General features: G+C 37.6%; 1 protein-coding gene across 1 annotated transcript; it reads right to left on the bottom strand.

Annotated features, from left to right (window-relative positions):
- Window positions 1-508: 508 nt before the first annotated feature.
- On the bottom strand, window positions 509-14,638 carry SGO1 (shugoshin 1). The gene is made up of 8 exons (XM_025913269.2): window positions 14,470-14,638; window positions 12,238-12,386; window positions 11,958-12,154; window positions 7,744-7,817; window positions 5,841-5,899; window positions 4,059-4,868; window positions 1,605-1,794; window positions 509-1,380 (listed from the first exon to the last, which is right to left on the bottom strand). The coding sequence occupies exons 2-8, from the start codon at window positions 12,377-12,379 to the stop codon at window positions 1,278-1,280; spliced, it is 1,575 nt and encodes a 524-aa protein (XP_025769054.1). The 5' UTR covers window positions 12,380-12,386; window positions 14,470-14,638; the 3' UTR covers window positions 509-1,277.
- Window positions 14,639-15,454: the final 816 nt, after the last annotated feature.

Genomic DNA, 15,454 nt, shown 5'->3' with positions numbered 1-15,454 from the left:
TTAATATTTAAAATTCTTGAACATCAAAAAACATAAGGTAAAAATAAAGTAGAAAAAGAAAGCTATAGCCCATGTAAATAAAGACAAGGAATACTATCTAGAATATATAAAGAGCCCTATTCTATTAAGAAAAAGACACTCTAGTTGAAAAGTGGGCAAAATATACAATAATTCATAGAAGGAATGAGTGACCAATATTTGAATTCTCACAAGTAATTAACTCAATGAGATAATATCTCATAAGTAAAACAAAAGCCATTTGACATTCATTGGCTTAGGTAATTTTATGTCCAATAATGCCAAGTGATACTGTGTGGGGAAACTAGAACTTACAAATTGCTCGTAGGAGAGTGATAACACTCCTTGTGTCAGGAGAATTGGTACAACCACTTTAGAGAGCAGCTCCCCTTCTAGGTATCCACTCCATGGAAACTTATTCACATGTGTGCAAGAATGCAGAATATTCACCGCAGCACTAATTTGTAATAATGGAAATAGTGGAAGCAAATTATCTCTCAAAATAGTAAGTCTAGTTTATTTATATAACTGTACGATGAAAATAATCTACATCTGCCAACATGGATAAATCTCAAAAACATTGGTGAGTTAAGTAAAAGTCAGTTGCAAAAAGGTACGTACAATATAACATTCATGTAAAATGTTAACATACAAAACGATTCTTAACAGTCTAGGGATAAACAGTAAGAATACAGAAATATTAAAAGTATAAAAACACCAAACTTCAAATTGCCCAATAGTGCAATCACTTTTCTATAGTGATGGAAATGTTCTATATCTGCACTGACCCTACTATGGTAACGACTAACTAAGGAACTATCCTGAAAGTCCAAACATAATAATTCGCTAACGGGTCACTGAACAGTATACACCTAGATAGCCTGGTATTTAGAGCTAGTCACTTGCCTAGTCCCAGAACCTAAGCAACCATCAGTTCATTATCTCACATTTTACTTTCGCAGAAGATACATTTTGAGTAAAATTAAAAGTTTTAGGCAGTTTAAGAAATTGGGCTTATGTCCGGTTATTTTTATTTAAAAGAAAAAATAAACCAAATTTATTAGTGGTATGAGAAAAAAGCATCACATTTGAAGTATAGTTTTGAAGACATTTTCATGATCTAGGGTTCAGTCAAAGAATATTCCATGGCAATAGTTCAACCCTTTTGTAGACTATCTTACAGATTCTCTCTTGGAGAGATAGGAGGTGTAGTAGGATGAATTTAAACAGCATCCAGAAAACACTTCACTGTATTTGCTTCATACTTTTTTTTTAGAGCTGCGTCTGGGATCCTTTTTCTGTTTGAAAATAGGAGAGTTCAAGAAACACAAATCTGTAAAAGGGTCTCCTCTTCTCAGTTTCCTAGAAGGATAAGAAGAACTCTTAGGAATAATTATAAGCATCCCAGCACCATCTTACCCTTCAATATAAAGTTATTGTGACATATGCCAGTGTTAATATTCCCACTTCAGTTTTTAATCAAAATTTGATATTTCAAATAAGACTCACTCTTGAACAAAGCTCCAAACCTTACTCCCCTCACCCCCGACATTTATCATTAAAAGTGGGTTCCCACAAATACTTACGAAATGAGTGTGGGTTCCTTATAGTTCATACTGACTGTGCACCTACGCTTTGGCAGAGACACTGCTGGGCTTTCTTTATTCTTTTTTGGAGAAAGAGAAAGTTTTCTGACTTTCAATACAGGATACAAGGGAGCATTGGTGATATCCTTCAGGCTAAAATGAGGTGAGCGGTGAGTTTTAGGTAGTGCACCTACGAAGACAACTTTTACTGAATATGGTTCCAAATTAAAAAAAAAACAAAGCAGGAACTAAAATCATATGCAATTACAGATCCTAAACATATACAAATCCAGCATTGTATTATATAGATTTTTTTAACCCATTCATCATTTTTCCATCCCAGATAACACTGAAATATCAATTACTATAGATGTGAAGAGCTAATACAACAGGTTACTAAGACTTAAAATTCTTTTTTTTTCCCTAAGACTTAAATTCCTTAAAAAAATTAAAATTCTTCTAGGATAGCTTGGGCATAATGAATTACCTTAAATCACAGAATTTCATTTTAGTTCCATCTTGCTTTGTAGAATCATCAAGGCCTCCATCGTTTTCATAACCATAATTTATCAAGTGGCTTCCTATAGTCTTAAAAAAGCTACGTAAACTCACTTTATTAAATAAATGAGAATTCTACATCATAGTCTCTGTGTAAACCAGCAGGAAGGGGATTCCCTCTGGTAAAGCTAGTATGTTAAAAAGTTACCAATGTTTTTCCTATCATAAACATTCAAGTTATTCTACTTTGGAGCTAGATCTATATTGGGTGTCAGGTACCCAGCACACAAAGAACACTGCAAGACAATTCTTCAAACAGCTCTAAAAAGCAAGTTGTTTTTCCAATACAAATGAAATTATAACTGTAAAATGACTATTTTTAGCAACCATGCTCTCCAGAGTTATCTAGGTTTCAAATACTGTCTTTTTTGTCTTCACTTACACATATTGCACTATACTAATTATTCCAACTTTTAGTTTGGAAAATATGGTTAAGCAACATCAACTCACTTGCTATATTCTGGAATATTGCTTCTCAAAATTAATGTATCTACAAATCCCCCAGGGAACTTGTGAAAAAGATGCAGATTCTGATTCAAGGGTATGGCCTGAGATTCTGAATTTTTAAGAAGTTTCAAGGTAATGGTGATGCTGATGATCTGGGGATAAAATTCTGAGTAATACTATCTTAGAGTGTAATTTTTTTCTTTTAAAAACTTATTATGTAAAATTTCAAGTATACACAAATATGGAGACAACAATATAATGAACCCCCAGTTACCCAGCTTCAGTAATTATCAACATTTTGCCAATCTTGATTTACATTAACATTATTATAGCATATTTAAAAAAACAAAACATGGTTGCATACTACCACTGCCTAACTTTGGGAAGTCATTTAAATGTTTTAGGCTTTCAGTTTTCTTATAAACAATATAAGGATGTTGATGCCTACACTTTATTTATTTATTATTTTGTTTTACACCTGCACTTTATTTTTTAAAAAATTTTTTTTTTCCAACGTTTATTTATTTTTGGGACAGAGAGAGACAGAGCATGAACGGGGGAGGGGCAGAGAGAGAGGGAGACACAGAATCGGAAACAGGCTCCAGGCTCTGAGCCATCAGCCCAGAGCCCGACGCGGGGCTCGAACTCACGGAGCGCGAGATCGTGACCTGGCTGAAGTCGGACGCTTAACCGACTGCGCCACCCAGGCGCCCCTACACCTGCACTTTATAAAGTTATCCTGAGGATCAGATGTTTTGGGAATGCTACAACCTGACCACATATATTAGTTTTACCACAATAACAATTTTCCAGATGAGAATCTTTGTGGGCAGATGCAGGCTGTTATCATCAACTTTTGAACCATGCTACTTTTGATTTATAAAAGCAAGATTTTCTAAGCCACAGTTTTTAGATGTCTTACAAATGTCTTACAAAAAACTAAGCCCAATAACTGAGGGAAAAGTTTGGCTTAGTGTTTGGCCACCTTTCACTAACTAGAACGAATCAATTTAAAATCGTGGTTCCTGTCAAACTGAATATGAAGCAAAGCCATTAAAATGATAGGTCACTGGATTCAAATTTGATTTCATTTTCAAAGACCTGTGTCAGGTGAGTGTATAAAAGATATTTTATTCAACCTAACTCCACCAAAAAGTTTTTCTTACTTTGGAAGTCTTCATTTACTGAAGTTAAAAATACTTTCTCCATAACAAGTAGTATTGTTCTTAAAGAAGATTTAAATTAGCTTAAAGTAGGTCATAGCCATACAATTGTGATTTCCACCCCCAACCCGCCATTGTTTAATCAGACTGTAACTACCCCCAAAGAGACAGATGGCAAGTCTCTAACCTCCCCCAGAGAAACAGATGGTAAGTATAGCCTATAAGCATCAGGAATGATCATTTATTATAAACATTAAAAATGCAGGCGAACAAGTAGATCACTTACTGATAGGAGTTGTTATAAGCTTAGTGCCCTCTATCTCTTTTTCAGCCCTGTGTTTTAGCGCTCTTTTAGGTCTCGGCCTGCTGACTGGGCTCCCAGCTGGTTCACTGGAGAGACCTTGACTGTACTTGCAAGTGGGCAAATAGAGGTCATCAGAGTCATCTCCTGAACCACTTGATTCACAGACGCTCACTTCAGGTTCATTGGTGTTTTCTCCTCTGTTAGAATCATTGTTAATTTTTTGTCGGAAAGGAGTGAGATGAATTCCCTCTTCCAAATTAAAATTGTAGGCATCACTGGAAGTGACAGATTCATCCAACTTTTCTTTGGAGACAGTTTTTTTATTTTCACTTTTGCTCGCTTTATACTTTGATACAGGTTTTGATTTTTTCCTGTTACCTTTTCTTTTCTCTTCTCCTTTTCTTCCTTGTGCACCTCTGCGCTTAATTTTAGTTTGTTCAGGTTTATACTCTAAGATGTCTTCTTTTGTTTTAGTGGATCTTTCTGGGTCAATCAGCTTTGGTGATAAGTTAATTTGATCATTATTCCATTGACAAACATTTTGTTCCACGTTTTCAGGTAAGTGCATATTTACTACTGGGTCTACACATCTAATTCTTTCCAATTCAAAGGACTGCTCTGAGAAATGACTGATTTCAAAATCATCCAAGGTATTGAACTGACATAGATTATTAAAATGTTTCTTTAAACTGCGACGGACAGATACAGTTCTAGGTAAGACATTATCAGTAGATTTATCATCATCTGAATTCAAACCAAATCCCAGTCTGTCTTGAGAAATAGGTATTTGCTCTGAGAATTTAAAAGATAAATGAGAAAAAAATAGTTTAACTTTATGGAAATTTTAAATTCAGTAATCTTAGAACTCAAAATTAAAAATGAAATAAATGAAAGGTCAGTTTGTAGTTCATTTGTAGTTGCATTTGCTATAAGCAAATAAAAATCTGGGGAACTTAGTACTACCATCTAATTTATTTGGCAATGATCAATCGATGGGTTCTATCTGACTTGTGAAAGAATCTTACATAACGTCCAAACATGTTCTAACTGGGGGTTTTCTGTGTCCCTAGTTTAAAGGTTTAAAGAAAAAGTAGTTGGCTATATGTATCTATGTGTATAGGATTCAGTGGGAGAGAACCTCATATTCTAAAGTAAAGTAAAGTAAGACCAGTATACTGAGAAAGTGGGAGCTAAGATGTTCTTTGAAATCCCAGTAAAACTGCAATAATTACAAAGCCCTTCAGGTAAGAAATATAGTAAGCATTTTTAGGGAAAGGTTCTGCTTATTCAAATGCCATCCCTTCTTCAAAGCATTGAGAACAGGGACACGCCAATTTAGAAATGGAAAGAATGGCATAGCTTTGGAGGTCGGCTTTCAGTTAAATGCTAGCTCTTACCTTTTGGGCTACTTTTTGTGTGATACTTTACTTCTTTGAGTATATATAAAATGGGACCAACTGTACCTATATTCTAAGGTTGTTGTGAGGGTTAAGTGAGATAATGTAAAATGGCTAACACAGCTTGGCAAATAGTAGGGCTCAGTAAACTGCAGCCAGTTATAGCTGATAGCTGATAACAAAATAAATAGATATGTTTTTAAACTGTTATATTCTGTGTAAAATAAACAGATTTGCTTTGAGCAGAAGAATGCCAGATGAGCATACTTAAAAAGTTAAAAAAAAAAATTAGAGAAATTTAATTATGTTACTTGTTCTCAAAGATCTCATCTTGCCCTTAGTATTTTTACATTTTCACTTGAATTACCTTCTATTTGGAATGATTCTCCTTGTCCTGGAAGGTGAGCTTCCTGAAGAGGAACTTGTCTAGCCAAAGAAAAACAGAAATTTATTTAAGAATTATGTAACAAAAAGAAATTTAAGATTTTCTTAAGTTTTTCTCTTAGTATCATTTCATAATTCTATTCTAAATCTGCTAAGTATCAAAGAAAACAAAAAAACCTTTCTGCTGATTATATGGAGCCTCGTTTGTTATAAGTGACATTCAACTCCACTGGAGGAACTACCTTATCTATTTGGACACTTACTCCTGATGACATGCCATAACTCGTAATTCCATTTACCTGGAGAAACAGCCAATCAAAACTGACTTATATATTACAGAAATGTAATTTGATTACTCAACTCTTTAGCAGCCTATTTCATCATTAGCTGACCTGTGATTTTTTTTTTTTTTAATTTTTTTTTCAACGTTTATTTATTTTTGGGACAGAGAGAGACAGAGCATGAACGGGGGAGGGGCAGAGAGAGAGGGAGACACAGAATCGGAAACAGGCTCCAGGCTCTGAGCCATCAGCCCAGAGCCTGACGCGGGGCTCGAACTCACGGACCGCGAGATCGTGACCTGGCTGAAGTCGGACGCTTAACCGACTGCGCCACCCAGGCGCCCCTGTAGCATAGGTTTTTATGGTGCCTAACTACTGACCCCTCTGAAGTTAATACTATTTATTTTCTTTAAAAATCTTGTCCCCCCTGTGGCTCATGAAACAATTTTCTTTATGCTTTAATACTATTACTGGCTGTTTCATTCTAATTATAATTTTATTCTTTATTTCCTATAGAGAATTTTCCCTCTAGACATCAAATTTTAAATACAGGTTTAGGTAATAGAGTTATGGTAACTAATTAATAACAATTTCAGGAATCTTATAAAAATTCAATCACCCCATTTTACTTTTTGACCATTACATAAATATTTTGTCAGGTGTTACAGTTCAACAGCTTTTAAACTATTCGTGATTAAAAATATGGGGGCAGAAACTGTCTTTGTGATTACTTTTGTGAAGAGAAGGGCGTAGACTTGAAAGGGATATGAGGAGATGGTTTATAGCAGTTCTTAATTGGGGATAATCATATCCCCTCAGCAGATACATGGCACTGTCTGGAGACATTTTTGGTTGTCTTAACTGGGGGAAGGAAGTGGCATTGGCATTTAGTGGTAGAGGCCAAGGATGCTGCTAAATATCCCAAAATGCTTAGGATAGCCCTCCACAACAAAGAATGATCTGGCCTAAAATGTCAATAATGCTGAAACTGAGAAAGCCCAGCTAGAGGGACAGCAGTACTCTATATCATAATTGAGATTTTGGTTCCACAGGTGTATACATTAGTCAAACTCATTGAACTGTATAATTAAGATCTGCACACTTCACTGTATGTAATTATATCTCAATAGTTCATAAACAAAGTGTACTTGATCTGAGAGAAGGGGAAGAGGGTATATGGGGTCTGACTGTATTTAGGAATGAACTGGATTAGCAAGACAGGGTGATAGCTGTGCTAAATGGGATGTTTTATTATATCTCATTTCTAAACCAGACAATTTGTAGCACTGGCAAAATACTGTCATTTGAATAAACAATCCTTCTTAGAATAAAAACATGGTATCACAAAAATATAACTGAAGGAATTCAATTATATTTAAATAGCTAGCTTAATCCTAACATCAAAAAGGTAAATATAAGAAAGTTTTGGCTTAGCTACATGTAACAGAATATCAACATATCAAATTTTTTAAAATGCATTTTTAGTAGAGAAACATCAGACTCCAAACACAAGAATCAATACGATGCAAATTTTCTTTCATAAATGTGTCAGAGAATTAAATCTTTTTTGACATTAGTGATCATAATAATGAATTTGATACCAACGGTAAATCCTTCACAAATAAATCCCCGGAGTTGTCACTACTGGTGGCCATTCCAGAGGGACATACTTCTTGGTTCTGTTAATATATGAAAACAAAGAAAACACTGGTACAACTGAAATATTCATAACAAAACATTCATTTATTCAACAATAAAAATGTACCAACAGTCTACTATGGTGCCAGGCCCTGTTCTAGGAACCAAGTCTCTAGCAGCTAAAAAATATATTTAAGTCCAACTCTCTTAAAGCTTACATTCTAGTGTAGGGAGAGAAAAATTTTAAATGAAAGGAAAGAGATACATAATTTCAGATAGTGATAAAGTGCTATGAAGGAAATACTCAGAGTTGAAGTGACAGAGAGTGATTGAGGTTGGAGGTTCCCTTAGACCTTCATCTGAAATCTAAAGAATGCAAAGGAGCCAGCCACTGAAAAGAGGAGGGAAAGAAAAAGTGGTGGAAACAACAAATACAAAAGTCATGATGTAGGAAAAGCTTTGCTGTGTTTAGAAAAGAAAGGCCACTGTGGCTGGACATATATGAATTCTCTCATAGTGAGAACAGGAGGGGATGTGTACTCAGAGACCAGGTAACACGGCGCCTTGGGAGTCAGGAGTTTGGATTTTAGTCCAAGTGTGATACGAAGTTACTTAATCGTTAAGCAGGGAAGTGAAATGATTTAAGTTTTAAAAAGATCAGTCTGACCACTATGTGGAACATGGATTGAAAGAGGCCAAGAGAAGAAGGAGTTAGGAAGTCATTGTAGTAAATCTAGCAAGACGTGTATCAGCTAGGACTCGAGTCCCATAGCTACAGAGGTGAAGCCCAGCAGAAGGTGTTGAGAGAACAAAGATGCTGAAATTGAATCGGCGTGCAAGTGGGGACAGTGAGGGAGAGGGAAGCCTCTTTGGTTTGGACTTGAGCAAATGGTAGGTTGTTTTATGAGATGAATAAGACAGACAGACAAAGGCAGAAGTACACAGTATCTCTGGGAGAGGGAAAATAGAGTTGTACTTTGTACAAAATGTTTGAGATCCTTGGGGCGCCTGGGTGACTCAGTCGGTTAAGCATCCGACTTCACCTAAGGTCATGATCTTGCAGTTCATGAGTTTGAGCCCCGCGTTGGGCTCTGTGCTGACAGCTCGGAGCCTGGAGCTTGTTTCAGGTTCTGTGTCTCCCACTCTCTCTGCCCCTTTCCTGCTCATGCTCTGTCTCTCAAAAATAAATAAACGTTAAAAAAAATGTTTAAGATCCTTTCTAAATATTTCAGTGGATAAATCAAGTAGTAGTCGTGTGTGTGTGTGTGTGTGTGTGTGTGTGTGTGTGTGTGTGTGTGTGTGTGTTGAGCTATAAATTTGGAAGTCCCCAATAGAGTATTTAAAGCATGGGAAGGGGTAAGATAAGATGGATCTAGGACAATTGACATTTGAAACTAAAGAAGAAGTGAGCAAATGAGACAGACACGTAACAGTCAGAAAGGCAGGACAACTACAAAGTATGGTAGTAGGAAAGCTAGGAGATTATAAAGTATGTTACTACATAAAGGTCAGGAAGAAAGAGAGGTGGCCACTAAATTTGGTAATATGGGAGTTGTGGGGACCTTGGCACAGTGACCACAGAATGATGGGGATAAAAGCCAGATAAGAGGGAGTTCAAATGGAAATAGAAGCTGAGGAAGTGAAAACAGTAAGAGCACTGTTTGTCTCTGCTAAAGTTCTGCTGTGAAGGGAAGCAGAGAAATGAGGAGGTAGAGGGATATGAAATCAGGAGAGGTTTCATTTATTTTCTTTTCCTCTTAAGGCAAAAGATGCTAAAGCACATCTGTATGACAGCTAGAATGAGTCAGTCAAGAGGCAGATCCGTTGAAAGAGTGCAAACTTTCAGGACCAAAGTGCTTGAGGGCAAGAGAAAAGGGGAATGTGATGCACAGGGAAAGGCTTGGCCTTTGATAGGAGCAGAGACACTTCTCCCACTGTGACAGGAGGGAAGACAGAGAACACACTGCAGATACGGGCAGATTTGTATTAGGAAGGTAAGAGTTCTGGACTGATTCCTTCGAAGTCACTCTAATTCAGTTCAGTTGTTTCTTGAAATTTGATGCACATATAATATGCTGATGTTATGATAGATTAAAACTGTTCAAGAGAAACAAAACAACTAGAAATTTAATCCTGTTAAAAGTTTTAAATTTATTTTCAATATAGCTCATGTTCTAAATTTAAGTAGTGGTATTACTGAAGGTAAATAAAGGAGAATATTTAACTACAGAATAATATAATTTAGTAACAAGTTACTAAAAAGATCTATTATAAAATTTAGGAAACAAAAGGCTATTAGAAATTACTTTATGATTAATCCTTATAAACCAAGTTAACTAGTGGTAGGCAAAAAAACCCCATTCTTCTTATTAAAGCATTTTAAGTTTCTCCATTACTGATTAATTGACTTGATAAACATGTAAGCACAACTATAGAATGATGGTTGAGGAGTGACACATGTAGCAAATGTATGGCAGAAAACAAACTCTGATGTTTTAAATGCTAAGAACACTTTTGCCCAGCAACTAATGTTTTTGTTTTTTTTAAGTTTATTTATTTATTTTCAGAGTAAGACAGAGAAGGAGAGAGGGAGAGGAAGGAAAGGAGCAAGGGAGGGAGTGGGGGGAGAGAGGGAGAGAGGGAGAGAGGGAGAGAGGGAGAGAGGGAGAGAGGGAGAGGGAGAGGGAGAGAGAGAGAGAGAGAGAGAGAGAGAGAGAGAGAAAATCCCATGCTGGCTACCCACTGTCAGCGCAGAGCCCGACATGGGGCTCGATCCCACAAACTGTGAGATCATGACCTGAGCTAAAATCAAGAGTCAGATGCTTGACTGACTGAGCCACTCAGGCGCCCCAGCTAATAATATGTTTTAATAAATACTCAGAAAGCATTGATAAATGTCCAAAGGCCTGCAATAACAGATTTTTTCCCCCATTGTTTTTGTGATTGTCTCATTGGGTATTCATTTCTCACTATTTTATATATGATTTCACCAAAAACTTTGGAAAGGGAAAAGGAACATTCAAATGTCTTTGGAGGGATTTTTTTTTTTTTTCTTACTAGTTGACTGAACAAGGAAAAGAAAAAAAATTAGGAAAGATTATATTCTGAAGGGGAAAAAATCCCAAAAAACCAAAAAGTTTAAAATCTAACCCTCACGTAAAGGAAAATTATATCAAATCTTTTATAGCCAATTCTCTGCTATACCGTATATGTATATATTGCATATATGTATGTGTATGTACATTCTGTATATCATACACAGAAAAAATATGGAATCACTTTCATCACTGACTCTTGCCGTCAGTGGAGAGGTGACTTTAATTCCCTTCCCGAGTCTTTACCCTCCCCCTAATCGCTATGGTCTGGCTTTCTTCTCTGGTTTCCTGGCCTAAGTGCCAACACAACTGTCTTCACTGGCACAGCAAACAGATGGCCGCCCAGGAAAAAAGTAAACTTGTTTCTGTCAACACCTGACACGCACCACTGCTTTCTCTCTCTCTGCCCCAAGTAGTTTTCCTGGGAAGAGGAAAGGAGAACCTGGCTCATCATTTCTCTCTTCTTGGGATCAATGTGCAGTGGGACACAAAGAATATCAAGCTTTCTCCACATCTGTTATATTTTGGCTGACCCTTCCATGTAACCTTGAATACAACAGAATAAGAGTAAAATATAAACAGCAAAATGTTTAGGATAGTTCTTGTTTGGGAATTAATGTATACCTTTCCTTATTTAACCAACTAGTGGGTAAAAAGGACTCTCCAAAAAACACTTAAAAGCCCCCTCTCCCAAATTAAGGCAGTTCTTATAAGACCTCACTAGGTATAACACAACTACATAGAAAAGCTAAGATTTATAGCACTGATTAAAACTTTTGGACTAGTCCGCTTCAACTATCACTTTTAGACCTTTATCTGAGTTGCCCTATATTTGACTCACTTAGCTGAATGGTTGAAAGGACCAGCAGTGCAAAAGGCTAAACTATTTCTTCTGTACCTTGTCTTGCTACCTGCTTTCAGAACCAAGTTATACAAGCACAAGCCTCAATCATGTATGTTTTGATCAATTCACTAATAACAGAGCTATCGGTCAGTAATGAATTTATATAACATAATTGATCTAAACTACCAATTCACTGATTTCACATTTTTTCCTAAGAAATTCAACGTTTGTAATGAAAATACCTGAGTAGTTTCTCCGGTTTGTTGTGAAGCCAGTTTTTCTTTCAATGAATGTAGCTGACATGTGAGGTAGTAACATTCTTTTCTCAGTTGTAAGATGATATCTTGGGCTTCTCTCACTTTGGATTTTTCATTTTCCAAAGCTAAAGCTAACATTCTGTTGTTGTCTTGGTAGTTTTTTAACAGTGTAGAAGTGTTGGCTGAAAGAGGATAAATTTTTTTTATTATGTATTAAATATAAACTTAAAAAGCGACGCAAAAGGACAACATGAAAATCTCTTACTGATTATTTGGCATGGAGCAGCTATGAAAGACTTTCGTTTGCCGATCTCTGCCAAATTTTTACTCCTTTTCTCTTTCATTCGTTTCTTTATGTCTTCAAGACTATCTTGAAAGGACTTTTTAAGGCACCTTTCCTTGGCCATCTTCTGCCTAGGAATTTAAAACAGTAAAAAGTATTTAATTTTTCTAAGAGATAATATCAAATATAAAACAAGATTGAAAACACAGGTTGTTCATAAAGAATGGATTAAACAGACTTAGTAACTGTAGAATCAGCTTAAAGAAGCTGGCTAACCTGGTAATAACTTAGATTTTGCAGCTTTTAAACCTCATTAACATTTTGGCATAATGTTATCCTCCTCAGGTACTTTACAGGGAAAACTAATAAATATGCATTTCAACCCAAAGACTCTGTAATATGCCACTTATTTATTCCTTAACAAATACCCACTGGGGGCTTGCTATATACCAGGCATTATGGGAAATACTTAATGTTATATTTTGATGTTATTATTATTTATGTTTCCTACAGACAATGTTTATGACCCGCATTTAGTGTTTACTAGACTTACAGCATTAGTTCAGAGGTAATCTTGTATGTGGGCTTTGTTTTCCAGTTCTTCTCTACATTATTAATTTATCACATTAGGTCACTGGATAGAATTAGTCAAGACACAGTTATTCTTCCACACTCTTTTAACCCAATGCTTAAGATTTGCACACACTCCCAAGACACTCGAGGTAATCCTCAGAGGTTGAAACTATGTAGCACTATATACAATCTTAATAGGTTATTATAACAATTATAGAACTAGAAAGAGCAGGAACTGAGGCAGAGCAACATGCCAGTTGTCTCAAAGTTATTTTTAAAACTCAGGTCTGTTAGCTCTTAGTAAATCATGAGAATAGCAAACAAGACATTAAATAACAGTTGTTCTACATACAGTTGAAAGTAGTAAAACAAGCAGTGACAGTGAAATAGGCTACTGAATATATTAACACATAAATATATTTAAATCCTTCAGTGCTGCAAATCAGATTTGCTTAAATATTCTGCTACTAAGCGTATCGAACTACTTTTCATGAACATCTTTTACCCTAGATTGCACTTTGCAGATCACAAAATTGCAAGAAATAATTCCTGTTTCCTACAACCATACTTAGAATTTTCACTACGAAAGATACCTTCATCTGCTCTAAGCTAGTCAAATAATTTTGCTGAACCTTACGTTTTCTTGAGTATTTTCTCCAGCCCGTATTTATTTTCCTCTATGCACTGTCTGGGGGTGTTCAATGTAGAACTCATTTGTTATTTTCTCTTTGACAATGTAGATACAACACATACTGGGATGTTTCCAGTAGAGCTAACACAACTCTTTTTTTTAAAGCACTAATGTTAAGTGGGTTGTATAAAAACAGCGTATCACAATGGGAGTTTTTAAAGTTCGAACAGATGTTTGAAAAGTCACCCAGATTAAGCAACTGATCAAGTTAGTTTAACAGCGTACCTAAAATATTTTCGTTATTACCTTTAATTGACTTAAAATCACAAAAGAAAACTGCCGTATAAGAAGTTTCCTATCTAGGCCGAAGTACAGGGGGTGTGGTGGAGAGAACGAATGGAAACAGGTCACAGGGCGGGAAGGGTCAGTGTCTAGAGCATTCGGGTAAGGGGTCTGGATTCAGAAGAACCTGGAATATCTATCTGATCTCCGTCATAATGCTTCCATCATTCCTGCTGCTGAGGCAGCCAGGTACGACACTGACCAGTGCTAGCTTCTCCAAGCAAACCGAAGAAGCAACACAGGACGTCAAGGGCATAGGGCTGCACAAAGAACAGCTGCCAGTTTGTGTGCCCTCACGTCAAGCCGGGCTTTAACTACTAATGCTTTTACAGATCACGGAATCTACAAAATTCTGCAAGGCAGGAGGTTCGTGTCCCCTTTACTTAACAAGAGGAATAATGGAGCCTCAGGAAGCGCAAGTCGAGTGGACGAACAGAGAAAGTGTCGGGGTCAAACCGACTCCACAGCCCGAGCTTTTGGCCACCGAACTTAGAACGACAGAGAGACCCCTGAGGGCAGACGAACAGGGACCACGACACCCCAGTTCCACACCTGGAAACCCCGCGGCTTTCTCTTTCACTGAGGGGCTCGGGGAAAGTCGGGGGCGGGGGGTGTTGCCGGAAGAGGGCCGGGAGATCTTCCTCCCACAGGTACGTCCAAAACAGTACCTTGGCCACCACTTCTGCCGCAGCTGTCGCCCTCCTTCTTACATTCCAAGGTTTCGCGAAGCTGTCTGGTCGGCGTAGCCTGTGCTTCGGCCCCTCCAGGTCTAGGCCCCGTCCACAGTCGCCCGCCGGCTAACGCCACCACATTCGAAATTCGCCGCCGCGCTCACCCATTGGCTGACTGGCAGGAGGTCACGTGAGGCGACTGCGCTGCCAGGAGTCCCGCCTCACCGGGCTGCGTCACGTGACTCACTCCGAGCATCCACATCCGGGTATCTACCGTGCCCCCTCCCGAGGGGGCGGAGTCATTAGGGAGTGCCTTGACCTGTCGGTACGTTTCTGCCCGGAGTCCTTGGCTTTTTGGGTTGGATCGGCTGCGATATCTCTAAGGGTGGGTATTTTAGGGCGTTCAAAAGATTCCTGTTTCTTTAGTCTTACAGTTTCCCGTCTTTGGGATTGCACTCGAGGGCTCCCTCTTGTGAGAAGAATTTCCTTGATTGTCTGCCCGCCGAAGCGGTCGGCCGGCTGCACAGAGGCATCTTGTAGGGAACATTAAAACCAAAATAGGAAACAAATTTTGGATGAACAGGATTAGGGAAGTTGCAGATATCTGAAATATTCAGCCCCAGGTTCTTTGTCTGGCTACCTCTGGCGCTTTAACTCTCGGGAAATGGCACTAGCACACGTAAAGCTACTGATCCAGAAGTCTGGGAAATTTTCTTTATTGATATTTTATTCTCCCTTAGCCTTTCCACGTCCCGTCAATCACTGAGTCCTGTCAATTCTACCTTTTAGGTATTTTTCACGTCCAAACCCCACTATTTTCCATACCCCAATCCAGCCAAATACCTAATCTTAACTGTGAACTGTACCAGTACCTACTCTGATCGCGGACTCCACTCCCTTATGTTATTCATAGAATGATGGTTTGACAAAGCAAATATGATTGAATATGAAACTCTTAAATAGCTCCTCACTGCATTTAAGA

This window comes from Puma concolor, chromosome C2 (assembly GCF_028749965.1).
Source record: "Puma concolor isolate L17-30 chromosome C2, mPumCon1.1.hap2, whole genome shotgun sequence".
NCBI classification, from domain to species: domain Eukaryota; kingdom Metazoa; phylum Chordata; class Mammalia; order Carnivora; family Felidae; genus Puma; species Puma concolor.
This window is presented reverse-complemented; position numbering and strand designations above follow the sequence as displayed.